The sequence below is a fragment of the Copadichromis virginalis genome, linkage group LG3 (assembly GCF_057382275.1).
Source record: "Copadichromis virginalis isolate Kocher_CV1m ecotype Utaka linkage group LG3, C_Virginalis_male_GT1.1, whole genome shotgun sequence".
Lineage (NCBI taxonomy): Eukaryota > Metazoa > Chordata > Actinopteri > Cichliformes > Cichlidae > Copadichromis > Copadichromis virginalis.
Window position 1 is genome coordinate 50,707,501 of NC_140620.1, and position 25,795 is coordinate 50,733,295.

At 37.9% G+C, this 25,795-nt stretch overlaps 1 protein-coding gene and 3 long non-coding RNA genes across 4 annotated transcripts; 3 read left to right on the forward strand and 1 right to left on the reverse strand.

The window, feature by feature from the left end:
* Positions 1-12,220: 12,220 nt before the first annotated feature.
* LOC146715141 (uncharacterized) lies at positions 12,221-13,526 on the reverse strand. Its single transcript, XM_085452780.1, has 4 exons — positions 13,442-13,526; positions 13,089-13,216; positions 12,931-12,984; positions 12,221-12,824 (listed from the first exon to the last, which is right to left on the reverse strand). Exons 2-4 carry the CDS (start codon positions 13,191-13,193, stop codon positions 12,537-12,539), a joined length of 447 nt encoding a protein of 148 aa, XP_085308906.1. The 5' UTR covers positions 13,194-13,216; positions 13,442-13,526; the 3' UTR covers positions 12,221-12,536.
* Positions 13,527-17,558: 4,032 nt separating this feature from the next.
* Positions 17,559-18,968, forward strand: LOC146715142 (uncharacterized). Its single transcript, XR_014918918.1, has 4 exons — positions 17,559-17,792; positions 17,880-18,015; positions 18,166-18,219; positions 18,377-18,968. It is a non-coding gene; the product is annotated as an uncharacterized LOC146715142 (long non-coding RNA).
* A 1,217-nt stretch (positions 18,969-20,185) lies between these two features.
* Positions 20,186-20,991, forward strand: LOC146715143 (uncharacterized). Its single transcript, XR_014919331.1, has 3 exons — positions 20,186-20,246; positions 20,389-20,537; positions 20,651-20,991. It is a non-coding gene; the product is annotated as an uncharacterized LOC146715143 (long non-coding RNA).
* A 1,425-nt stretch (positions 20,992-22,416) lies between these two features.
* LOC146715144 (uncharacterized) lies at positions 22,417-24,058 on the forward strand. Its single transcript, XR_014919332.1, has 6 exons — positions 22,417-22,472; positions 22,640-22,783; positions 22,911-22,958; positions 23,155-23,232; positions 23,380-23,433; positions 23,630-24,058. It is a non-coding gene; the product is annotated as an uncharacterized LOC146715144 (long non-coding RNA).
* Positions 24,059-25,795: the final 1,737 nt, after the last annotated feature.

Genomic DNA, 25,795 nt, shown 5'->3' on the forward strand with positions numbered 1-25,795 from the left:
CACCTTTCTATTTAAAGAGTCTTAAAAATGGAAACGATGTGAAAGAATATGGCTTTTATTGTGACAGCCTTTTGCAGCGGTGTTGTTACAGTGTCACATTGATCCAGATTGATCAGTCTCTCAAGCCCTTTTCAGACATGGGATTTTTAACATTGCCGCCTTCATCAGTCCCTCAAAGCGATGGCATTCTGTTAGGCTTTGGTCACTTTTACATCAGTGTTCCTCGCAGCTTTATTCAGACGTAACCATGACAGTTGCAAAGAGAGCCACGGTATGTGAGATATTCACCATATGTGCAAAAGAATTGTCGCATTCGTGGCAGTGAGCATTAGGCATCTAGTGAAGTGTAGCCACACTGTTGAACGTTTAACTCGATGTGACATTTTTACCAAGATCAGGGTCTGTGTGAGTGAGTGTGTGTGTGTGTGTGTGTGTGTGTGTGCGTGCATGTGCGCGAGTGTGTGCATTCTGCCACAGCTGCCCCTGCCTTTTGAACACAGACTCTCTCTTCTGCATGGGGAATATGCACTGCATTAGAGAGCGACGTTTTCACCTTACTGAAAATGAAAAATAGCTTCCGATGAGACAAAACGTCACGTCATATTTTATTGCTGTTTGGGGCAATCTCTACATCAAAGATGGACGAGAGATATGGGCAGTCATAATCCTGTGCATCGGTTAATGCATTCAGACATGTGCCAAGTTGAAAGTGCTAGGTCGGACCTAGTTCGAGATTTCCGTCGCAATCTTTGCAGAAAAGTGACCGGGGCGAAGCCGACGCGTTCGCGGGTGCTTAAGGGAAAAGGACTGCATGTCTGAAAGGGGCTTTGTTGTTGACAGTTTGCTACTCTGCCACTCTTGGCTGTTTAAACAGCTGGACTGCTGCCGCGTGCTGTCAAGGGAAGCCAGACTTTGGCACAAAAAGTGAGTGCATGAGTGCTGAGAATCTGTGTACAACATACTACCTAGTGCTGCTCTTCTCTATGTGGACACCTGCTTTAAGATGTGGTGTATATCTCTTTACCTGCCTGTGCTTAACACTCTGTGCGCTTCATCGTCATAGCCTTCTGTGTTACTTCCTATTTGGTTGATGGATATATGGATGAGTTGCCCATTTTAATCTCTCACACATACTGGTTAATACTTCCTTCCTGTATCACTGGTCGTCCCTTTGGTCCTGCCCATCTCTTGCCCATCCGCATATTTTTTTATATTTTGATACAAACTTTGACTACATATATTGCCCAGTTATTCAGTTAGTCAAAGCTTTCTAAACAGATTCTAGTAGGCACCATTATAAACTTAGCCACAGTCTTGTAAATGTGATGAGAATTTTTGTTTCATTTTTTTCCCTGTGAACATTATGCATTATACACATCTGTCCTATGTTGCCTTTATTTGCTGATATTTTTTTTTATTTCAAATTGAGGAAAGATTGCTTGTTAATATAATTTTACAATAACTTAAAAAAAAAAGAAAAAAAAAAAAAAAGAAAGACCAGCCAGGATATTCTTCACAGAATACATGAACTCTGTGCCTCAACAGGACGGAAACTTCTACGACAGCTTGTTGCTCGGTGTAGACAGATGCGCCTGAGCTGGGACTTCCTGTCAGCAGTGTTATGGTGCATTCATGGTACATGGGTAAACTCAATACTCAAAAAAGTAACACTTAAAATAAAATTAAAATAAAATACAATTGGCCATAAAATAACCCTGGGCTACACAAATACATGAAATCTATGGAAAGAGTTAATATAGGAAACTAGAAAAACTAGGAAAGTAGATGTAAAAATAGACGGAGCATGATGCTAATGAAAGTACATCACAGACAAAAACTGAAAGCGTTTCTCCAGTTACCGTCAAACACCAGTTATCAGGCTTTCTTAACAAAGGTGTCTCTGCCAGTGACACGCAGATGTGGTTAACCCAATTCAATGCAAAAATATGAATGCTGCACCGTACAAATAAATGAATAAATGATCAAAACATTCTCAATTCAATTCAATTCAATGCAATTTTATTTATATAGCGCCAAATCACAACAAAAGTCGCCTCAAGGCGCTTCATAGATACAGAGAAAAGCCCAACAATCATATGACCCCCTATGAGCCAGCACTTTGGCGACAGTGGGAGGGAAAAACTCCCTTTTAACAGGAAGAAACCTCCAGCAGAACCAGGCTCAGGGAGGGGCGGGGCCATCTGCTGCGACCGGTTGGGGTGAGAGAAGGAAGACAGGATAAAGACATGCTGTGGAAGAGAGACAGAGGTTAATAACAGATATGATTCAATGCAGAGAGGTCTGTTAATACATAATGAGTGAGAAAGGTGACTGGAAAGGAAAAACTCAATGCATCATGGGAATCCCCCGGCAGCCTACGTCTATTGCAGCATAACTAAGGGAGGATTCAGGGTTACCTGGTCCAGCCCTAACTATATGCTTTAGCAAAAAGGAAAGTTTTATGCCTAATCTTGAAAGTAGAGATAGTGTCTGTCTCCTGAATCCAAACTGGAAGCTGGTTCCACAGAAGAGGGGCCTGAAAACTGAAGGCTCTGCCTCCCATCCTACTTTTAAATACTCTAGGAACAACAAGTAGGCCTGCAGAGCGAGAGCGAAGTGCTCTAATAGGGTGATATGGTACTACAAGGTCATTAAGATAAGATGGGGCCTGATTATTTAAGACCTTGCACGTGAGGAGCAAAAATGACTCCAAGGTTCCTCACAGCGTTACTGGAGGCCAAGGTAATGCCATCCAGAGTAAGAATCTGGTTAGATACCATATTTCTAAGCTTTTCAGGGCCGAGTACAATAACCTCAGTTTTATCTGAATTAAGAAGCAGAAAGTTAGCGGCCATCCAGGTCTTTATGTCTTTAAGACATTCCTGCAGTTTAACTAATTGGTGTGTGTTATCTGGCTTCATAGATAGATAGAGCTGGGTGTCATCTGCATAGCAGTGAAAATGTATGCTATGTCTTCTAATGATGCTGCCTAGGGGAAGCATGTATAATGTAAACAGAATTGGTCCTAGCACTGAACCCTGGGGAACTCCATAATTAACCTCAGTGTATGAAGAGGACTCTCCATTTACATGTACAAATTGGAGTCTATTAGATAGATATGATACGAACCACTGCAGTGCAGTACCTGTAATACCTACAGCATGTTCTAATCGCTCTAATAGGATATTATGGTCAACAGTATCGAATGCTGCGCTAAGGTCTAGCAGGACAAGCACAGAGATGAGTCCACTGTCAGAGGCCATAAGAAGATCATTTGTAACCTTCACTAAAGCTGTTTCTGTGCTGTGATGAGCTCTGAAACCTGACTGAAACTCTTCAAAGAAGCCATTCCTCTGCAGATGATCTGTTAGCTGTTTGACAACTACTCTTTCAAGGATTTTTGATATGAAAGGAAGGTTGGAGATTGGCCTATAATTAGCTAAGACTGCTGGGTCTAGAGATGGCTTTTTGAGGTTTAACTACAGCTAGCTTGAAGGCCTGTGGTACATAGCCGATTATTAGAGATAGGTTGATCATATTTAAGATCGAAGAATTAATTAATGGCAGGACTTCTTTGAGCAGTTTTGTAGGAATGGGGTCTAAAAGACACGTTGATGGTTTGGAGGAAGTAATTATTGAAGTTAACTCAGAAAGATCAATTGGAGAAAAAGAGTCTAACTTAACATCAATGGTACTAAGAGTAGCTGTAGATAATATTACATCTGTGGGATGATTATTGGTAATTTTTTCTCTAATGATAAAAATTTTGTTTGTGAAGAAGTTCATGAAGTCATTACTAGTTAACGTTAAAGGGATGGTTGGCTCAAAAGAGCTCTGACTGTTTGTCAGCCTGGCTACAGAGCTGAAGAGAAACCTGGGGTTGTTCTTATTTTCTTCAATCAGTGATGAATAGTAAGATGTTCTGGCTTTGCGGAGGGCTTTCTTATAAAGCAGCAAACTATTTCTCCAGGCTAAATGATGATCCTCTAAATTTGTGACACGCCATTTCCTCTCCAGCTTACGAGTCACAACAACAACAACGTTAACAACAACGTTAACAACAACGTTAACAACAACGTTAACAACAACGTTAACAACAACAACAATAAAGATTATGATAATAAACTTTATTAAATAAGACATTTTCTGTTGAAGGCATAGTTGTAGTTCACACGAATGTGAGCAGGTCATTAATCTGTCATCATGTTACTGAAGAAAAGAAACAGTAACAGTAGTAGTGAAACTAAAGTTAAGCAAAGCTGTACTATATGAAATGAAAACTAACCACAGATACAATAGATGCATTATTTAAGAAAATTGAAATGACTGACATGGAATTTACAATTCAGCTTGCTTTTCCTTGAGGACTTCAATAGTTTTTTTCAGTTGTCCCAGTTTCATTTCACTTTCCTCTATTTTCTCACCCAACCCCTTATTCTCCCTGTCAGTGTTAGCTTTAAATTCCTTCACTTAATTCTTATAGCACCATAAGTGGGATTAATTCATGAAAACCAGGTTGATGTTCTCCAGAAATGTGTTAACTAGAGGAAAACCATCAGGTAAAGCTTTCACAGATTTCTTCATCAGTGCGATCAATGGGTCCATAAGGCTCAAGTATTCACTCAACTGTTCGGAACCAAAGTTCACTCGTTCCTCATGCTCAGCCTGATGGGATCAAATTTAACAGTTTCATATTACATGAAGACAGTTCACTATGTTATAACATTATATTTGGTCACATATATCCACAGTTTGAAATGTTTTAATATCTATAAAAGTAAATGTGAAGTATTTGTAAAAACCATGTTATAGTGAGTTATTCACCAGTGATGTCAAAAGAAGCTGATGAATGAAGAAATGAAGATATCACAAAGTTCTTTTATGCATGCTTGTGGTTACAGCTCAGTTTTTTGCACAACTGTTTGTGTGTGTGTGTGTGTGTGTGTGTGCATGCGTGTGCGCACGTGTGGTTGGGTATGCTGCAGTGTGGTCTGTGTGCAGAGGCATTAGCACTTACCTCCTCAGGCTTTCATTTTTGTTTCGCAGATATTTGCCTGTTTCACATGAAAATGCCAAGGTGACAACCAGAGGGGGAAAAAAGTAAATAAGACATACAACAAATAAACGTACTGTTTAAACATTTCAAATGTGCACAAACAATTCTGCTCACCTTTTACATAATTTGTCAATAGGTTGGATGACAGCTGCGAATGATGCATAAAAGAAAAATAAAGTTTTTGTATGTCAACATCAGTCAGGCACAGGGTTTGATGAGGGGAGAAAACTAGTATGCTGATCATTCAGAGTCTTGCAAAGACTTGAGTGATGGGCAGGTCTTCTACAGCAACACAAGGGAAGACACCAGCCTCCCCCACAGCCACGCCACAGACCAGGCTGCGACACAATGAGAAACTGTACTTATTGCTGGTTTCACTTTCCTGTAAACAAACCACATTTATGGAAAAAAGATTCACAAAGGTGATGATTTATGGCCTTGGCAACTCCCATTGTGTGAGTGCTTCTTTCTCCAGTTCTAGTATAACTATGAGAAAATGGTCTGACTATAGATGTGTACTCTGTAAGTCAACAGCAAAACTGAGTTGGTCTGTACATGCCTTACAAGGGTGTAACACAGCATGGAAGCCTACAGGCATTCATGGACCAAGAATAACTAGTGTCGTGGAAAATTTAACAATAACCTGCAACACACCCAGCGAGCTTAATTTGAAGTGGGTTTAATAAACACATTGCAATGTGGAGAGAGCATCCCAGTGAAACACCAGGACCATCTCCGGATTGTGGCCACCGCCCTTACATCTTATATACAGAGACACAGACAAAGAACATTCCACAAACTCTCACATGTTGGCCCCTTTCACGGGGGGCTATACCTCCTCCCTCACGGAGAGAATTATGACCTTGTTTTCTGCTTGGCCGTCACATAAGGATTTACATCCCTGATAAGGAGAAGGAGTCCCACTATCTGTTCAATGTCACCCATTACAATGGCCTCACTGTGTTAACTTTCCACATGCGTGTAAACTAGTGACAGGAGTGCTCTTACTATAGTAAAGTGAGAAAGTGATATTACTATAACTAATGTGATATGATTAAATATGTGATTAATACATGAGAAAAGAAATCTGCCACTACATTCCACCCTTTGTGATACCACAATTAAGAATTAAAAATAATTAATTAAGAATCACATAAAAACACATGGAGATTTCTTTTCGAACTACTGAACATCAGCACCATTGTGTACTCAAAGAATTCACAATGTCCATCTTCCCTAAAGTCAGAAGGAAGCAACAAATTCACATTTTATGGTCACCTTCTCTCCATCTGAGTCTCCACCCTTTGTTCGAAGGATGGCAGTTATATCATAAAAGAAAACACAATATGAGATCATATAAGAAATGAAACAGTGTTCGTTTTTCATCTGCAAAGAAAACTTCAACCTCGGTTACATCAAGCTGCTCTTTCATAAGAACCCGTTGTTAAGATAAGGAAGTTTTTAGGTGTGTGATATATTTTCCCACTTTATCATTAAATCTCCCAATTTATTAACTGTTTCTGTAAAAGACCCTCTTCCCCAGTGTTATTAGGGATTGAGGCACACATGCCTCACCAAACATCACACACTCCTTTATGCCATTTGCTTTGCCCTGTCCAGATGTTTGCCATCAAGGACAGTGAATATGTCTGAACCTGTAGGTAAATTAATACCACAAACATATACTAACACTGATGTTAGTGCTTCTCGAGTTTTAAAGTAAAACCCAAAAGTAGCCATGAATTTCCACACAGCCAACATATATCAAACACTTCTGAGCTACATTTTACAACAGAATTATAGATCTTTCCACTCTGTCTATGCAGTGTACTGTACTCTTTACTACTGTAGGGCCATCAGCCAGTTTAAAAGGTGTAAACCCTCTCCAAGGCATTTACAATTATCTTTACTGTGCCCACATCAGTGATTGGGGAAACCAAAACAACCACATTTAATTCTCAAAGAACAACTTCCTTCTTTAGGTGCTTCCAGCATGTTTGAGGTCTGTCAAAATCCCTCAATGAAATGTGATGAACCCCGAATCCTATCTCTACGGTGTCAAATGTGTCAAAATTGAGTACACATGTCAAAAGAACTCACAACTGTTGTTACTATGTTTACTCAGACAATGAGGGCCTAATGCACTTACACATCAGGAACTGACATGCTAGATAATCAATCTACCTACCCTACAAAATGTGCACAAGTTGCTGTAAAACTTGCATGCTATAATTACTCCAATCACTTTTACTCATGCTCAGGACTCTAACAGAGTTTGTGATGTTCAGAGAGTCATGTAAATGCATATCATTTATAAAATGATTATTAACGTCACCCCAACGACCTCCGTAACTTAAAAACATACTAAGCTTTCCAGGGAAACTGATTGGCTGTTTAAGTAGGTGTGATCTGCATTCATTCGCTGATCCCTCTCGGGTGGCACAGAGCCTGCTCTGCAGTCGTTGAGTTGGAGCTTGGCACGCCCTTGTTGGAGGAGGGCGCTCTTTTCACCCCTCACCCTCTCGTTCCAACGCAGCTTTATGGTTATTGCTGTGGTTCTGGAATCTTCTCATGATGACTAGTAGGGCCCCAAACCGCACGACCTTTGACCTCAACCACTGCCTGGGCTGTCAGCTCTGCTATGAATGGTCCCTGCTTCTCGCTGGGTCTCTGAAGACTTCTGATCAGCACCCAGTCTCAGTCAGGAGATTCCACCCTTGGGACAATTTCTTCCAGCAATACTCTGGCTGCTGCACCTGTATTTTTTGCTAGGAGGAAAAACTTCTATTTGAAAACTTCTCCTTTTGACGCATGGTCTCTCCCATGAGTCAACTCATTAGAACCAGGAGAATAACAAAAAGGAAAAGGTTAGTTACACAAATTCTCAGACAACATCATGGCTTCTCCTCTGGAGTAATTTCGCTTCAGCCCTGTAAACCCTGTGTTAAAGACTAACATCAGCATTAATGTCATGGTAAGTGGGTCTAACTCTTGGCTCTGCCTGGAGCCTGCATCCACACCACAATTACCTAGAAACCAAAATCGGTGAGTAAATATGAACTTCACACTTACAAACAACTGTAGGTTATGAGAGTAATAAGGCATCCAACACCACAGACAAAAGTGTGCCATATGCAGTTTATTTCCCCAAATCATTAAAACACTACTGTTACCATAATTTGCCCAAACCATGGATCATCCCATGTGTTTAATTAAAACTACTGTAACCAGTAACTTATCTTAAGTAATGTCACTCACTTGTTTTCACACTTTGAGCTCAACACTTAAAATGAATAACGATATGATAATGAGCCCCACACTAAGATGTTCTGTAATCACTGCACAACCGTCTTCATTTCACTCATGTCTGCCTGTGTGATGCCAGAACCCTTAGAGAGGGAAAAAAAACATTAGCCAGCGGTTTGTCCTGGCAGGTCAGGCCTGGATCAACAGATTCCAGAGGTGTTGCTGTAAATCATGTGGTCAACCCTCCTTGTCTGTGAAAGGAGTGATACTGATTTTAACACAGTATGTGTTTCACATTGAATACACATTTTCCTCCTGCAGCATTTAACATTTGCCAACAATACAGCGTGTTACTGTAACCAACAAGCAGCCAGGAAAACACAGTTTTCTCCACACAAAATCAGTAACACAGAAAAGTGCTATCTAAAGGGTTAGGTCTGCAAGGCCCGCCCACACTCATGTGGACCTCCAGTCTCCCCCTCCTCTGGTCTCTGTCATCCTCCTGCTCCTGCAAAAACAAGCAAACGCAAACACACACATCCACCCTTTTTTCACTGTTTAGGGTTTATTAGGCATTAGCATTGATCAATCCTAAAATAGTTATCGTCTTCTCAATTTCAAGTCAGTCACACTTAGTCCACATCATCAGTCCAGTCCCAGTCCATTCATATGTATTTATACCAATCACATGCATTTATCCAGTCACATGCAATCGTACCAATCATTGCTGATAGTGGAAAACCGCGCATGAATCTAAATAATGGTATAATGGTAAATAAATAAAGCTTTGCCTTTTGTCTTTCAATCTTTTCAGTCTCTGTCTTTGCCATTTCAACTCCTAGTATGGCAAATGTGAAACTCAGACAGTCTTCTCAAGTCCGTTCACACATAGTGATGTCGCAGGTGAACCTCCCAGCTTGTGATCAGGAGTGCATGCTTCCATGGTATTTATACATGCTGCTGAACCCTTTAAGGTTTAGGGTTTAGGCCAGTGTTCGAAGCTTGTTCCTCAGGTTAAGATGTACATGGAGTGAAGCTGTGTAAAATTCAGCCAAAACATGGGCTGGGTGTGGTTCCAATTATGTTAAGCTATCATTTTGCTCCGGCCGCTGAGCTTGTGGAGGACGTTGATCCAATTCCGTAGCCACCTGTACTAACACACTAAGACATATTTAATGTCATTTTCATCACTACTTATTAACACTTTCCCTCTCTTATTCTTCTGTCCACATTTTAACACATCTCTTTCCATCACTCTTGGTTATACACCACCCACAGCACTTCTTACACACACACACACACACACACACACACACACACACACACACACACACACACACACACACACACACACACACACACACACACACACACACACACACACACACTTTTGTTCTTATCACCAAAAATGCACATTTTGACTACTGTGAAACTAGAGGCTTTTTCGCACTGCAGTAAATGTTTCAGGGAATTCACCTGGTTCATTGTTATTTTAATAACAGCCATGCTCGGATTCACCGGCACTGAAAAATTTTCCACTCTGTCAGAAAGCTAAATACTGGAATTGAACCTTTATCAACTTCAGTATAAATCCAAAAGAAGAGGTCAAATAAAAACACTCTGATACGTGGCAATAAAATCAGTTTACCAGGTGTAAAAATAAAATAAGTGACGTGTACAAAAAGGCTTGAGGTGCTGCACCCAGAGAGACTGCAGCCACTGATTCTGCGTCGTCTGTGTGCACATGCCAGCGAGCTCACCTAGAGCAGGAAATGACTTGTATTGTATTATGTCATGTGAGGATGAAATCACTAGAGCCAAAGTCCAACGGTCATTCACCCACTAAGGCTGGCACCGGAGTCAAACCAAAACAAAGACACATATTAAGAATCCAAAATCACGATGCGAACGACGGCGAACCCCACGTCCAGAGTGCGTTTCACTGAAAGTATTTTGGGGACGTGGCTGTCAATCAACTTTTGAAGTCTGATCATGTCAAGTCAGAATTTCACTGTTTACATGAACAGAAAAGAAATGTAAGAAATCAGCTTTCAGAGCAACAGGTCAGCTTTGAAAGATTCAATATTAGCAGGGGGAGGAAATTTTGGAGAATAGAATAGAATAGAATGCTATTATTGTCACTATACAGTTGTACAATGAGATACAGAGCATCTGCAAAGCAGTGCAAATAATATATAAAAGGTCCAAATAAAAAAAGTAAATATGTAAATAGTGTTATGTAGGAGCTCAGGTCTGTCTGCCGACCACCAGATACTGAACGCGACACATGGAGTAGTGTGACTTTGTTTTGTTTTGAGAAAAAGGGCATCCAGAGGATAAATGGTTGAGTTTGTGTGAGTGTGTGCACACCGTGCAAGCGCACAGCAGGTGGGGGCAACTGCAGATTTGGTGCGTGGAAAGGTGCACAGTTATTTGAAAGCACCTCCACAGTTAACGTGGCAGAGCGCTGGTGCAGAAAGGGTTCAATTGGAAACGCTGTCACCCATTCATAAGGTGACGTGTGACTGAGAGCGAGAGCAGCATCGAGAATCAGAGGTGAGGATAGAAAGGGCTCGGCGAGGAAGGAAGCCGACGGTTGACAAGTTGTAATGAGTGAAACTTCCTTTAGAGAAGAAGCGAGTCAGACTGAAACCGGTCAGGAACCAATGATCTGCTGCCTTCAGTCTGCAGTTCAATGAACAGTGACTGCTAGCAGCCACATGTCTTTCACAATTCACGCTACAAATTACACACACACACACACACACACACACACACACACACACACACACACACACACACACACACACACACACAGAGTTTTCTTTACTGCATTCCTCAGTTTTTACTCACTTCATGTATTCTTTCCCATATTTCTGAAAGAAGAAAGAGATCACACAATCAAAACCTGGATTTGCCCGGACCACCAGTAGGTAAATGGACTGGTTCTTATATAGCGCTCTTCTACTCATCTGAGCACTCAAACTTGTGCATTCACCCATTCACATGAAAGTTCTCATAAAACTGTCAGTCACAATGGTGGAGGGGTGACCTGATTTAGATGCTGTGATGGGACTTCAAGAAAAGTGAATATAAATGAATGTCCCAAAAACCCAGCAAATTGGGGCATTGTTGTAAAAATTATGCCAATGTCACTTTTTACCTGGTTCAAATTCAAAGTACACATTAAGTCAAGTAGACTCAAAATGCCTGGATGTGCTCTTGCTCTGCTTCTATCAAGAGTGCATCAGTAGTGAGTTCTGTGTACTTGGTGCAGCCAAGTATCCTAAAATGCATTCTGTCTGGAACAAAATAGGACATTACTTATTTGCAAAAGTCCTCCAAGGTTTTTGGACGTCTCCATTCCCGCTGGTTTAACAGACAATTGTCAGCTGACCAGGGCGCTGAGGCTCACCAGCGAGAACGCCTGACTTGCACATCGCTTTCAAAATCAGTCATGGCCATTGATCACCAACCATTGATCGAAGATTGATCAATGGCCATGAGTACCATTCACAGAGATTTGGGGAATGGCTGCAATCACAGCATCATTTACGCGAAAAGGGAAAGACTATCTGAATTGAGTAGGAGACCTAAGGGTACATCTTTCATCATCTTACAATGCTGTGATTGCAGCCATTCGCTAACTCTCTGTGACTGGTACTCAGAGCCACTATTGACACGCAGATGTGGTTAGCCCAATTCAATGCAAAAATACGAATGCTGCAAATTACCATAAAAAATAAATGAATAAATCATCAACAACAACAACTACAACAACAACTACAACTACAACTACAACAACTACAACTACTACAACTACTTCTTTCTGGTGAGGGCATACTTGCATTTCACAAGAATGTGAGCAGGTTATTAATCTGTCATCTTATTGCTGAAGAATAGAAACAATAACAGTAGTAGGTAAATGTCTTTATTGTGTGGCAGTTTGCAGTTTACATAAACATTGTTTCCACTTTTATATCTAAGTTATGGCAGAAAAACAAGTACCAACTGGAAATGTATTCTTAAAAGTTGTCATCAGCACATATGAGTCTGCGCACAATGGTAGCTGATAGTGAAATGTTTTTTTTTTTTATATCAGATAGTAAAGAAGAATGACAGCTCTAAAAAAAGTTAAACTGAAGTTAAGAGAAGCTGTACTATATGAAATAGAAACTAACCACAGATATAAAAGATGCATTATTAGAGAAAAATGAAATGACTGACATGGGATTTACAATTCAGCTTGCATTTCCTCGAGGACTTCAATCATTCTTTTCTGTTGTCCCAGTTTCATTTCACGTTCCTCTATTTTCTCACCCAACTCCTCATTCTCCCTGTCAATGTTAGCCTTACTTTCCTTGACGGAATTCTTAATGTTCTCCATAAATGTATCAACTCGAGGAAAACCATCAGGTAAAACTTTTGCAGATTTCTTCACCAGTGCGATCAACTGGTCCATAAGGCTCAAGTATTCACTCAACAGTTCAGAAGCAAAGTTCACTCTTTCCACACGCTCAGCCTGATGGGATAAAATGTAACAGTTTCATATTACATGAATGCAGTTTACTATGTTGTAACGTTATATTTGGTCATATATGTCCGCAGTTCTCTGAACATGTACTGACCTTCAGTCTGTCCGTCTCTTGTTTTATGTTCTGATAGTCTACTTTGAGTTGTTTCTGAAAATCCAGCATATACAGTTATTAAAAGAATTTAAATTACACCAGCAACTTTGTTTGTGGTGACTCGCAAAATTACTGAAGCATAAGAAAAAACAATTTACCAGCTGGTCCTTGTCTATCAGTGCACTTGAAAGGCAAACCAGAGACAGCAGGGTGAAGATGAGGAACAAGCCTTTGGTGGTGCTGCAAACAGTCACTGATGCCATTGCTGTTCTTAGCAACTCTGTCTCTAAGTCAAAGTTGTACAGCGTTAAAATTTGAATGGAAGGTTTACAAACTGCAGCTGACTGTCTTCATTATCCAGTGGAGTTATCATTCAAAAAAGTGCAACTTTAAGGATTCACAAAGAATCACAACTGAAAAACTCAAATTACAAATCAATCTGAAACATTTTAATTTCTATATAAAAAAAAATGTGAAGTCTGTATAAACCATGTTACAGTGATTTACTTACCTGTGATGTCAAAAGAAGCTGATGAATGAAGAAATGAAAATACGGCACATCACAAAGTTCTTTTATACATGCTTGTGGTTACACCTCCCATTTTGCAACTGTTTGTGTGTGTGTGTGTGTGTGTGTGTGTGTGTCACTGTCAGTGGAAAAAGTGGCATAATGGGTATCACACATCCTGTGTGTTGCATTCTTTCATTTCATGAGAAACTTTACTTATTGCTTGTTTCATTTTCCTGTAAACAAACTATTTACAAGAAAACAAGATTCACAAAGGTGAGGATTTATGGCCTTGGCAACTCTCATTGTGTGAGGGCTTGTTTCTTTTGCTCTCCTCCACTCGTTGCCATCTGGTGTGAGTGTGGCTGTGAATGACAGGTGTAGCAGCCCTTGGCATCAAGAACAATAGAAGAGTCTCTAACGGGTGCAGCCATTTATTTCCTCACCAAACACGGCTCATTCTCTGGACATCGTTGAGCACCGTGAAAACTATAAAATAAGAAAAAATTGATGCCTGTACAGTCCCCTTGAACCTTAGCAATAAGCAATATCAACAAATGCGCTTCAATTCGATCAGGTATATTAAAACAAAACAAAACAAGTAATTCTGAGATTTACAGTCACTGCTTAAATAAAACTAAATAAAGGCTGTTTAAAAGGCATCAATGTGTTTCACAGTTCAGCTGGATAAAATATAACATCAGATCACATTGCATCACATACCTCAGTCCACTTGCCAAGGGTGCAAACTCCCGTGAACACGTAAACATTCGTCCCGTTTCTCATGGGGCGCTGCTAGCTTGCGCGACACACATGTCTAAGTTAAAAAATAGCACATGGATGCATGTAACATAAATACAGAACGAGAAAGTTTTCACGTATCTCATGATACAAATGCAGTAACATACCTTATGTTAGAAACAAACTTAACACTGAAATTGATTAAAATATTATTGCAACTTACATGGACTTTATACAGCTTATTCCTGTGCATGACAGACTGCTCTATACAGTTTACTGAGTGCATCCGTCATTAATGCTACTGTGCACAAAGCTCCCCCGTAATGATAATTTATGGTACAGACCAGCGGTTCATTACAGCAGGTTTGGCTGCATTTGAGGTCCTGTTTCTGTTCCTGATAGGTTCCCAACATCCCTGCCTTTGATCAGATCATTACCCTCTGTGTATTTACCCATATGGAAAAGAAATAGTAAAAACTTATAAAAGACTTGCATAAGATGTGGCCTACTTCATATAGTGAATCATATAAGGCTTTTTATGATTTACTCATGAAAGTGGCCACTTTCTCATTACTTTCATATATTGTTTTTGTAAGTATCCAAAACATACAACTTTCATTTATATAATTTTTCAAGGGATCTTATATCTGTTTTCACTGTTGTATGCTTTTCATACAAGTTTCACACAAGACAGATACAAACTTTACGACTGTTTCTACAGTCAGACTGACACATTGCCAGAGCGTACAGATAATCATACAGACTATTTCCACAGCTAGTAGCAAATCAAGGTCTTCACTCCAGTTAAATGATTCCTACACCTGTTCCTCTCTTGTCCTCTGTCCTAGAAAACCCTCGGTGTTCCAGCTGTTACCTCCTCACTGTCTCCTCTTGATTCATACCTTGGAAAAGGAAAATTCTACCTCAGATTCCCTCACCTGTTCAACTTGATACCTGAAAGGAATTTTCCCAACCACTCACCACTTCACTGATTAATCCTCTACCTTTGCTCATAGGGACACATTTGATAAACTGACTCATTTAGTTTTGTTAATAAAAACTGTAAATCTGTACTTAGCCTTAGCCTGTGTGCTTTTGGGGCTCCAGTTCTAGTGTAATTCTGGTAAAATGGCCTGACTAAAGATGTGTACTCTGTAAGTCAACAGCAAAACTGAGTTGGTCTGTCCATGCCTTACAAGGTTGTAACATAGCATGCAAGCCTACATGCATTCATGGACCAAGACTAGCGTAAAAACTGCACCTCTAACTGAGTGCTTGTATTGAAGTAGTCAGATAAACAAAGATCACAGAATACTGACTGAGATCACAAGAGGGCGCCAAACCATAAGAAACAAACAAACATTAGACACATTCAACTTACACACGATGATGTTTGAAGTTTGTCATATATCCAAAAGCCAAGATTTTTATTATCTTTAACTTTCTTAATACAAGATGCAGAACAGTGAAAATTTGACACTAATGGTGTGAGTGCCTCTGGGTGTGAGGAACAATGTAAACTTTACTAAACTAAAGCATTATTTATTTTTAGTAGTTGTAGTTATCAGCACTATACTAGTTTAATAATCATTAACGCCTGACTTGCACATTGCTTTCAAAATCAGTCATACTCATTGATCAACAACCATTGATCAAAGACCACTGATCAATGGAGGAAATGGTTACAAATGTAGACACTCAAGACAATCAAAGTCAAACAAAATCATGAAAGATGGCCATCAAAATAAGGACGGGGCAAATCCAATGTTTAAATACTAACAAAAATAATAATGATAATAATAATTTCTTGTATTGGAAAGTTCCTTTCAATAAACCCAAGGACACTTAACAATAGAATAAAATACATGATGGAACAATGACAACAAAGAAAAATAAAAAAAACAAAAGCTGGGAGCAGAGCAGCTAAAAGCTCTGCTTCACATGTTGGTGAGGTGGAAAGAAGGCACAGCAAGCTGGATAGAAGAAGAGGATCGAAGTTAGTGGGCAGAAGAGATAGTGCTTAACAGGTCAGAAAGGTAAGGAGGAGCGAGGTTATGAAAGGTCTTGAAGGTGAGCAGAAGAAGTTTGTACACTATCGGGAAATTCACAGGGAGCCAGTGAAGTTCCTGAAGAACAGGGGTGATGTGCTGATGGGAGATGGTTCTGGTAATAATGCGGGCAGCAGAATTTTGAACCAGTTGAAGCTTATGGAGGGATTTTTGGGGGAGACCATGCAAGAGAGAAGTACAATAGTCAATACAAGAGGTAACGAGACTATGGACATGAATGGACGTAGATGGGGTAGAAAGAGAAGGATGTAATCGGTTAATGTTGCGTAGAGGGAAATAGGCAGAACGGGTGAGATTATTGATCTGAGATTTTATAGGATAGTGAACTGTCTAGGATGACACCAAGGCTCTTAACCTGAGGTAAAGGGAAAACTGTGGAGTTATGGATGGTGAGTGAGAAATGATTTGCCTTCAGTAGGTAGGATTTAGTGCCACTAAGGATGATTTCAGTTTTATCCTAATTAAGCTTCAGAAAATTAGAGGTGAACCAGCATTTTAATTGAGGTAGGTATTCTGTAAGAGAAAAAGGTGCGAGGGAGGAATATAGATATAAGAGATATAACTAGGTGTCATCGGCAAAATAGTTGACAAGACAAGACAAGAAACTCACAGTAAACAGGAAAGCACGACTATGGTTAGTATTAAAATGAAAACGTTAGAAAAACCCACTGTGCTTATAAAAAAATAAAACAAAACAGATTAAAGGAATGTGAACCGTTCTATTAAGAATTCAAGGTAAATAATGGCATGGCATGTGCTAAACGTAGTGTAAATAGGCAAATGATAAAAAAACTAAAAAACTAAACAAAAAAAAGATTTGGTTAAAATGCTGTTTTAAAACTCAATGTCAACTAGTTTCAATCGGTTGAGAACGCAACCTTTTGTCAATCCGGTGAAATTCAAAATATACATCATGTGGCTAACAATTACAATGGCACAATTTTCTGTTTGTCACAATGTGACAGCTCAAACACTCACTATGTGTTAATAGACCTCTCTGCATAAAATCATACTTGTTATTAATGTCTGTCTCTCTTCCACAGCCGGTCTTTTATCCTGTCTTCCTTCTCTCTCCTGAACCAGTTGCAGCAGATGGCCCCGCCCCTCCCTGAGCCTGGTTCTGCCAGAGGTTTCTTCCTGTTAAAAGGGAGTTTTTCCTTATCACTGTCGCCAAAGTGCTTGCTCATAGGAGGTCATATGGTCTACCTTACAATATAAAGCACCTTGAGGCAACAGTTTTTGTGATTTGGTGCTAGATAAATAAAATTGAATTGAATTGAACTTATTTTGTTTTTTATCATAAATGAAGTTTGTGTTTTACTGTAAAACAAAAGTGAATATTGCCATTTCTAGAAATCAGAGGCACACAGACACACCCACAGACAAGCCAAGTCACGCACAGGTAAGCTGTGTCATGGGGGAGGGGACACTGAAGAATATAAAGCATTTTGTGGTGTGAGCCCTTCATATTATCATTCATCAGTTCTCCTGTAGCAAGTTAAAAAAAACAAACTAGAACACTGTACTATAAGAGGATATTGTAGGTATTTTTATACAATTTTCACTCAAATTAAAACTTGCAATTTTCTTACTTAAATGTTTAAATTTACTTCATGCTCTGTTTTCTTCAGAAGAGTGATGACAACTGTGAATTTATCCAGAAGCAAAGGAGTGACTGGTGTCACAACCATCAGGGGTTTATTCATCATTTTCACCCTGTTGGTTCTGGTCAACCTTTCAAGTTCACAGATAAAGAAGGACCAACTGGTAAAATGATTGTGATATATATATATATATATATATATATATATATATATATATACACACACACCAGTTGTAATTTTACTTTTACCAGTTTGCCTTTGGCACACATGTTTCACATGGCTGCTTGAGGACATTCTCTATCTGGATTTGCAGGAAGAACTGAAAGAAAACATTCAGAAATTACAACAAGCAGCAGTGACAAGGAAGGTGAGTCTGTCTCTGTCCATGTTGTTAGCGTGAATGAGTAATGTGAAATATCTATCACTGCTAATATAAATATTTATAAATTTATTAAACAACCAAAGCCGAAAAAAGAATATAAAAGTATTTTTACACATTTGTTTTACTGTATTTTCTCCTCCAGGATAATCTCAAATTAGACATATTCTATATTCCACTATTCTATGATGATTATATGCGCTTACTGGACATTTTCTATGAATTTCTAAATACAACAAGTGAACATTATTCACCACTGCTGGATTTAATTGATGACGTGAAAACATTCCTGAAAGCCACCAAGAAGTACATAGACAAACACCTTGAGAAGACAGCTGGAGAAATCAAGGACTATGAAGAAAAACTAAATGTTGTGATGGAGCGGCTAACACACGTAGAGAAACATAAAGATGAATTGTAACACATTAGTCTGCATATGTCTCTAATACTCTTTGTATTGTGTTTGTAAAACTTCTCTTTTATACCATGCAGTTTCAGTTTGATGTTTTTCCCTTATGAGTCCCAGTGATATTTTAAATTGCTGAGTAAATCTAACTGTAAACTTACGTTTGACCTGAAAAAATAACTTTTCAAATTTCTCTTTTTCATTATTTTCATTAAAAAAAAGTTGTAATGCAAGTACAAGCCACTGATCATGGGGATTTTGCATGTGAAGTAATTGACAATTATTAATGATTTATATGAAGAAACACTTTAATGTGAATAAAAACTTAATAAAACTGTTATCATTGCCTTTTTTTTCTTTTTTTTTGCAATTTTTATTTTTAAAATTCAAAAGAAAGTACAAGAACTGTGGCTGATTGGTATCCAGTGTTTGCTCACTGCCAAAAATCTAAATTCTGTAACCAAACAGCTCTTACACTGTTTTTGGCTAACTAGTTTATACACACTATATTTTATATATCCTTTCTTTCCTTGCCATTCTGAAATAAAAGGGCCAGGCTATGTTTTCTGGTTATACCTCAATAATGTGATGAGGATACAATGAGCTATCTGGTCAAGTCCCCTTCAATGCTGCTGAACTAAAAGCACAGGAATATTCTAGTCCGAATCTGTGATTTATTTGGAAACATCAACCACCAAACACGTATATTTTGTTTGTCAAGTAAAATTAGTAATACTGATGATTTGTTATAAATGCCTATTTTTACAAACTGTGAAATTCACAAGGAAGGATGACTGTGGCTCACTCGTGAAATTGGCCATGTGGAACCCTATAATACATACAATCATTATCAAAGGATAACATATTTGAGAAACAATGATACAAATGGATGTAAAAAGCACACTGCAAATAAAGGTCTGAAAGGGTCTGAATTGTACTTCTTATACTTTTGTTTTTAGTGTTTGCATCAAATTATGAACACTGTTACCAGGTTATAAGTATATTGCTTCATGCTTATGTTGCTCAATATATGTAATGTCGATTTTAGTGTTGAGATATACTATTGATTATATGAGAATGATGAGATGAATACTAAACGAAAACCAAAAAGTTTAATCATTGGAGAACTGGAATATGAAGCATATGAAGTGATGCTGGCTCTAACATTGGATTATTCGCTTTCCGTTCATTTGTATATTCTGTTTTAATGTCTAAAAACACAGTTCTTTGTCTTTATAAGTAGCTCATGTGTTAAACAAACCCAGTCTCAGGGCAGTTTGTAAAATAATCCCAGGAAAGCCATCTAGATTTTCCTGTTCATGTACACAAACGGTCGATAGTTTTTTCTTGAAATGATGCTGAGTTACATGCTTAACCACATTCTTATCCTTTTTCTGCCACGCTTCTGTCGTGGCTGTTGTTAAAGGTGACGTATGTGGAATATCCTTTGACTGTTTAAAAGTCAGAACTGATGGGCCTTAATTTCCATAAAGTGGATCATATTACATGAAAGTGAAAGAGCACTTAAAGTATCTGTAACGTGTGAGTCCATTGTGTTTTCAGTCTACACCTGTATAGTGCAACAGCTCTTTCTCCTTTCACCAGCCAGGTAAGATCAGCCAAAACTATACCATAAGATGGTTTATAGTTAATATGTTTTATACAATATATAATAATAACATAACAACAGGAAGCATACATTTAATTCTTCATTTATTCATTTCATTTATTTTCTGTCATTTTCTCTCCAGAAGTTTTTATTTCACCAGTGATGGCAGCAGCAGGCGTCTCCAAAAGCAGAGGACTGACTGGTGTCAGAAACACCAAAGCTGTAATCATCTTATTGCTGCTGTCCCTGGTCTATGCGTCAAATTCACAGACAACTGAGGAATATTTGAATGTAACACTATAAGTCACTATAAACTTATCAAAGTCTGGATGTTTTTTCTTCACTTACAGTTGTTAATATGCAGTTCTTTAGCAACTGATGCATTCTACTTTTGCAAATTACAGAAAATCAAGGCAGTCTCAAGAGAAGCTGATGAAAAACTACAGTATCTTCAATTTACCCAGGAACTAATGAAGACATCATCATTTTCAGAGCATTTTCCACCACTGGTGGATTTAGTAAATAACTTGATTCACTTCCTTGAGAAATCCAAGATCCTGTTCAAAAGAAAGGAAGATGACTTGTTAAAAATGGGTGAAAAAGAAAGTGAAAAAAAAGATGGAGATCCTAAAACTCAATGGAATGAACTATAAATGTTTCTAACTTCTTTAAAATAAATGATAGATATGATTTAGAGTTTGGCATCATTGTTATTACTATTTTGATTAAAGAGCTGGATGAGGCATTTATTTGTTTTGTTTTTACTGTTCCTGAACTGGGAATTGTTTTCTTTCCTGAACCTCATTATTTCAATGTTCTTAAAGATCTAAAACTATTATCGAACACATAGAAAACTTTATGTTTTGTAAGTTTATGTTGTTCTCTTAACACAGGGATGCTGTCAGCAATACTGGCATCACATGTTGACAGGGTGCATTCATTAATATTTGAGTAAAAGACAAATATGATTCCCATGTTTTGCAAATAGTTGAAGCTATTTTGTCTTTACTTTGGATTTTTGTGATGTCTTTGTCCCAGACATTATGGAGGGTACTGGCATGGATTTGCTTACACTCTTGAAAATAGTTTTCTTCATCATTCTACCCTCAAGTTTATAAAACTCATCGTTGGATCTCATCATTAGACATGAAAAGATTGGTTGTTTAAGAAATATGCTATCTATACTGTTCACATTGGAATAGTATAATATGCAAAATGCTATATTGGTACTCCAGGTATTATTATAACCAAACTTGGAAAAAGTACCTGACAAGTGTGTGTGGCATTCATAGCTCTTAATAATTTATATTCACATATTGTTATCTTACTGTGTTCTCTTTCATTTTGTATCTTCTGTTGGTTATTATGGATCTTCAATATTGTAATGATGGCTAGCCCTAAATTATTTTTAGATCATAGTAATCGCTCTGTGTAGTATACTTTTCTTTTCTTTTCTTTTCTTTTACTATGCCTACTGCTTTCAGAAACATGGTGAAGAGATAGTAATATAATTAAAAAAAATCCTAAACTTGTCAAATCTGCTTTTTGGACATATTATTGCTATGACTGGGCAATTGTTTTTATGTGTATTAGTTATACATGAGTGTGTATTTGTAATATACTATCCACGAACCAATATATTCCTAAATAGAAAGGTTTCAAATGGTGATGTAATTTGATAAAGGTCTTTAATGTGCATGCAACTGTTTGCTTTAAAAGTAAAAGTGAGGAAAATTATCAGTTGTTGGTCATAAAACTCCTCTGTGTAGTTACTTTAAAATAACTTAATTCACAATATTAACCTGACTGAACCAGATGAACTCATAAAAAGTTTAATTTTTTAGTTAAATAAACCCTATAAAATAAGAAAATATAAACAGTAACTTTACTATTACTTATTAAACACTACTAAAAAGTAATTAAGTAATTTATGATACTTATTTATGATACTTATTTATGATACTTATTATGCATTTCCAACCTAGGTTACGGGAAAGGCTTCAACTAGAAAAACCTCTTTTTACATGATGTTATTTCATAACAGTAACCGTTGGGCTTCTATCAACAGGACTAGACAAACACAACTTTGACAAAAACAATAGTGAAAGCGCTTTTCACAAGCGTGAGATATAGTGTGAGCTGGAGTGACACCGTATATAAAGCCTTTGTAGCATTATGTTTTCATTCTTCACCCGTACGGTACAACAGCTCTTCTTCACTCAGCAGGTAAGTGTAGTAATCGTAATCATGCACAGTTATATGATTTATATTGAATTCATTTACAGATTAAATTTATATCAACCTGGAAAGCATGATCACTTAAAAAAATGGAAAGCTGGTGAATAAAAGCTGGTGAATATATCTAAAATCTCTCTCTCTATATATATATATAGCTTGTTCCACTTCTAAGAGCAATGGCAGCAGCAGTCTTTTCCAGAATCAGGGGACCAACTATAACCACCAAAGGCTTATTTCTCATCTTCTCTCTGCTGTGTCTTGCTTCAGTCGCAAGTTCCCAAGCTTCCGAGGAACAACGGGTGAATTCAGTCTTCCTGAATTCCCTTTTTTGATACAACAATTACACACTTCTGTGTACATATACAGTCTAAGTCATCATAAGCTCATTAACTGTCATTTTTTCATTATTTGCAATGGTTTGTATAGATACTTGAGGCGATCAAGCAAGGAATAAAAGACACAAACAGATGGAAGGTGGGTCATTCCGTCTCCAAGTTGGCTTTGTAGAGTGTTTGGGCAGAAGATAAGAATTAACTCTTTAAATATACCTTAATAAATGCATATTACACTGGACTATCTATACTGCAAGTCTTGCAAGCACAGTAAATGCAGAGTATACAATGCAGAATAATATAGTAAATTTTAATGTGCTATCTTTTTTCCCCAATAGGCAGAAGACAAATATAGAAAGGAAACAATCACAATACTATTGGATCTCTCAAGTTCACTGACCCACAAGGGCCAACTGGTATATTTAATATTTCCTTAACCTTTGTTAATTAGTTTCATATAAATGATCCCTTTCTGTGTAAGAATGCCCTTCCTTTGGTGTGGTTTTAAATGTTCAGCAACTGTCAAACTCACTGTGCTCTGTTTTTTTGGGGAAAAATTTCAGGAACTATTCCAGGAAACCCTACAAAGAGCTGTAAATTTTGAAGAAAGGCTGAAGGTGGGTCAGATAGTCTCCAAGTTATTCACATGTTGACTGAGAAAGTCTTTAATTCATAAAACTAGTAACTAAAAAACTCCAGTAACATCAGGATACATTTAGTAATCTGATACACACCAAAGAAAATTCAAACTCATGTAAGTGTAGAAAACAGCAGTTATATAATTTGTGCTAAAATGTTTATTTTCTCATTCAGGCAAGAAGTACAAAGATTTTCCAAATGGTAACAAGAGAAATTGATGAACTGTTAGAGAACTACACACGTCAAGTGAAACTGGAGATGTTATTAGAAGAGTCCCCGCCAATTCAGGAAATGAATGAAATCAATTTGCGCCTTGTAAAGAATGGGAAAATTTGCATGGACAAGAAGAAGACTTTGCTAGATGAATCAAGAACAGTAAAAATACTCGGTGGGGTGATCACCATCTTTCATTTACTTTGGCAAAATGTTGTAGTAAACACAGAATTTCTTTGGTTTTACGACAATGATTCTTTAATTTAAACATTATACATTTGTATGCAATTTAAATAAATGTATTATGTGAAGATGCTTTGTGGTGCTTCCTTTGCCAAGCCCTGAAGGGAAAAAGAATCAGATCTGATGCATGTAGAAACTGTCATAACCTCCTGCTCTCTACAATAAAGATGATGACAGTCTTTCTTTGGTTCATAAGTTCTGATTATGTCCTTCAGGTCAAGCATAGATGTGATTAATATGATGGAATCATGAATCCATTTTTAGATATTTGAACTCCGAAAGCTTAAGGGAAAATGACATATTTCTTCATTTTATTTTATCTATTCATTTACTCACTTTCCTGCTATTTTACCTCTGTCCAACCCAACAGTGGATAATGGGTGTTACTAGTAGAAATCAGCCCATAGATATGGGCTAGTTTGTTCTGAAGATTGTTAACGTCCATTCGGATGGGGGGTTCGAGAACCATGAAACCAGCTCAGTGTCCTCTAGGCTGTTACACCCAAGCAGGCAGCCCAGAGTTTGTGGCCAAAGGTTGTTGTAAATGAAAGACTTTGTACCACTGAACGGAGGGTGTGTGTCATGCTGAGCAATATAACACTGATGTGTGTTACAGGGAGGTCTTTAGTTCTTTAGTGTGAACCTGCAGCTTTTTGCCTTTCATCTTCTATGCTGATAGCACACTGTTTATATTGTCCTAAAATTAGACACTATACCACCATCACCATCATCATCAACTTGAAATTCTACTACTCTTTATGTAAGCTAACGCTGACCATGAAACCACAGCCATTGCACCAGTCACACATTGTTTTTTGCTTTAAGTAAACCAAACCAACCTGTTTATTCTGTAATAACCTGCAGAGCATTTTCATGCAACCTTTAAATAACACAGTTAGTCTATCTCAGTTTGTTTTGCAGCAGGTTTCACAACATGAAAAAACACAATGTCACATGCACTTGTACTTTGTTACTTCACGCCTCTGCCGATCACTGACAATCTGTTGGTCATATGTATTACTGTGAAAATAAAAAAACAGCCCTCTGGTGGTGCTGAAAACAAACAAACAAGAATAAAACCCATAATTTAGCATATAAAGGCCACGTAAAACCAGAGTAATGATAAACAATATATGCGCAGCGTTTTTTCCTCAATAGTTTCGTCACGTTTATTGTCTAAGGACAGCGCTAGCAAGCACTCTCTGCTTATGACGTTTAGTGTGTTTAGAGTGTGTAGTTAATGAGTTGCCTTGTGTAGTTAGTGTGTAGTGCTGTGGATAGTTTTGTGTGTCAGAACAATGAGGCGACTGCTATCTCCAGGTAGACTCAGGAGTGATACACCTGCTGCTGTCAGACCTGCAGGTATCAGGCTGTGATGTTCTCCTTTATAGTGGACAGAAATTATTTTTTTGGAGTGGCACAAATAATTTGTGTGGCATCTTATTGAATGCAGAACAGCTGATTGTTATATAAGTTTGAAATGGTTATTTTAAAAAAATCAAGGTCAAAGGTAAACGGATGCAAATGACTTTGTTGTTTGCAAAACTCGTGCATAGGATTTTAAAAATGACAATTTATATTTGCATTTAAAGTTATGAAATATGATTCATTAAACATGTTTGTGGTTGTTACAGTAAAAAAATGTAACTTTTTCTACTCTGACTTTATGTTTTTTGTCTGATTTTAGATCAATTGTGTTAAAACAGTATGTTAAAATGAAAACATAACTGACAGCATGGTGGGAGTTTCTAAAATTGACGGAGTCTTCATTAATCCCATGCAAACGTACACCTATCTGGAACAACCCTGACATATTACAAAACAATAATATGATAAACTTTTCAGATTGGAGTGATAAAGGAATCAAATATTTAGAACATATAC

Bases quoted from the DNA above. Each gene is read 5' to 3' on its own strand.
- LOC146715141 (XM_085452780.1), bottom strand. From the start codon at position 13,193: ATGGCATCAGTGACTGTTTGCAGCACCACCAAAGGCTTGTTCCTCATC. The intron at 12,985-13,088 runs GTAAATTGTTTT...CTGGATTTTCAG, and splicing joins TGATAGACAAGGACCAGCTG to AAACAACTCAAAGTAGACTA. The intron at 12,825-12,930 runs GTCAGTACATGT...TTATCCCATCAG, and splicing joins AAGAGACGGACAGACTGAAG to GCTGAGCGTGTGGAAAGAGT.